Raw genomic sequence first — 2,067 nt, forward strand, 5'->3', positions numbered from 1 at the left:
CAGAATGTCCCCCTCATCTGTCCCGGAGTCGTTGAAATCGCACCTCAAATACTCAGTTTTGGTCCTACTAAGTTTGAAGCCCTTCGATTCTAAAATGACGACCTTGTTGTTGAGGACGTTGAACCAAGATTTAAGAGTTTCCTTAGTTCTTTCCTTTGAATTTACGGATATCGTATCGAATATTTCAAAAATATTCGACTAAAACCGGTTGTGGGGTTGCTCTGAAAAAATTGGATCAGTTGTAACATGGACCCATGCTTGCACAAGACCAACATATTTTTCTTTGGTGAATCGTTTCATATTTTTTTCGTGAAGCAACACTCTGGGATTGTTGCGGTTAGAAAAAAAAACAGGGAGGTTCATGTAGTTTTATAGGATAAGAAGAAAAAAAAAGAAAGGACAAGAATTGATTTTTATCCGTTAGGATAAGAAAATTTTATCCACTGGGATAAGAATATATTATCCGTTGTAGAACAACAACAAGTAAAGTACAACAAGAAAAAGACAAAAAAAGAGGACAAGGATCAATTTTAATAAGTACGTTATAACACATTCAGATGCATTAATAAAAAAAATTAAATTAATCATAACATACTTTCGCAGGCATCGCGACTGCACTTAGCATGTGCAACAAGCCTTTAAACCGATAGGTGTCCCTAACGACCGAGTTGTGCCTCGGGAAGGTTTACAAGAGGTATACCTACAAAATATATTAACATGGTGTCCAACTTCCTAATTGTCCCCATATTCTGACCATATGTATTAGATCAAGTCATCACGTAAACGAATATGCATCTATTTATTGCGAATTGTGCGACCGCGTTGCTCAGCTCTCATTTAGGAAGTTTCTCACTAAAGACTCTCGATATATTAACCGGCGCTGGTTGCTGTGTTGTTCATATACATATGGCAAGTCACCGAGTAGACGCTCATCCTTGACAATCATATTATGTAAAATAATTCAATTTTTTTTATAATATATGCAAGCTCATCCTCGCTCTACATCTTTTCGTGCACCCTCTTGCAATGCTGAAAACAATTCTTTTTTCTATGAGTCTGGATATTTTATGACCATCACAATTGTAGAAATCTCCGTGTATATGCCATCACCGAGATAATATCCCATATCATATGAATGTCCGTTTACCACAAATTTCACTGGTGGTGCTTTCCCGTTGATAAAGCTTCGAAAAACATATGAACGGTTCATCACATTAATATCATTGTTTGAGCCGGGCATACCAAAAAATGCATGCCAAAACCAGAGTTCATAGGACACAACTGCCTCCAACACAATACTTTCGCTCCCTTTATACACGGTGTAAGCCCATGATTCAGCCGACGGATATTTATCCCAATTAGAATGCATGCAATCAAGACTACCCAACATCCCAGGAAATCCCCGGTCTTTGTTTTTCCTAAGCAACAGTTCAACATCACTCACAGTTGGTTCATGCAAATATTCGTCCCCATACGAATGGACAATCATCTTACAGAACCTACGAGTGGCTTCCAAAACAGTGGTTTCTCCAATGCGTAAGTATTCATCTATTGCATCTGCTGCACATCCATAAGCTAACATTCAGACTGCTGCTGTTACTTTTTAATGAGGGTTTAATCAAAGAACCCCATAAGCATCTGGCTTTTGAACAAAATAATCATTAGGAGACACAACACATTCCACTGTTCGGTTAAACAAGCACCTCCGCATACTGAATCTTCCCGAAATACATTTGGTGAAAAACATGGGTACGGCGCAAAGTAATCTCTCAATAGAAGTTCATCTCCTGTGTCATGGTTTCTTGGTATTTTAATACGAGTTTCAAGGCAGTGCATTTGTGTAACTAGGACTCCATAAGTTACAACTAAGTAGTTTTGGTTAATTGTTACTGAATCTTCATATGATGAGTAAAAACTATTATTATTATTAGAAGAATAAAAATGATGAGCGGTATTCTCATGGTGTGCCATTATTAACAGAAGAAGAAACTATTATTATCAGAAGATAAAGAATTGTGTTGGTTTATATAAACTGAGAGTTTGAATATTTAATTTATAGGGAAAATC

General features: G+C 37.0%; 1 protein-coding gene across 1 annotated transcript; it reads right to left on the bottom strand.

Annotated features, from left to right (window-relative positions):
• Positions 1-1,048: 1,048 nt before the first annotated feature.
• Positions 1,049-1,582, bottom strand: LOC113306317. Its single transcript, XM_026555268.1, has one exon. The coding sequence runs from the start codon at positions 1,580-1,582 to the stop codon at positions 1,049-1,051; it is 534 nt and encodes a 177-aa protein (XP_026411053.1).
• Positions 1,583-2,067: the final 485 nt, after the last annotated feature.

Source organism: Papaver somniferum, chromosome 8 (assembly GCF_003573695.1).
Source record: "Papaver somniferum cultivar HN1 chromosome 8, ASM357369v1, whole genome shotgun sequence".
In the NCBI taxonomy this organism is placed as follows: Eukaryota; Viridiplantae; Streptophyta; class Magnoliopsida; order Ranunculales; family Papaveraceae; genus Papaver; species Papaver somniferum.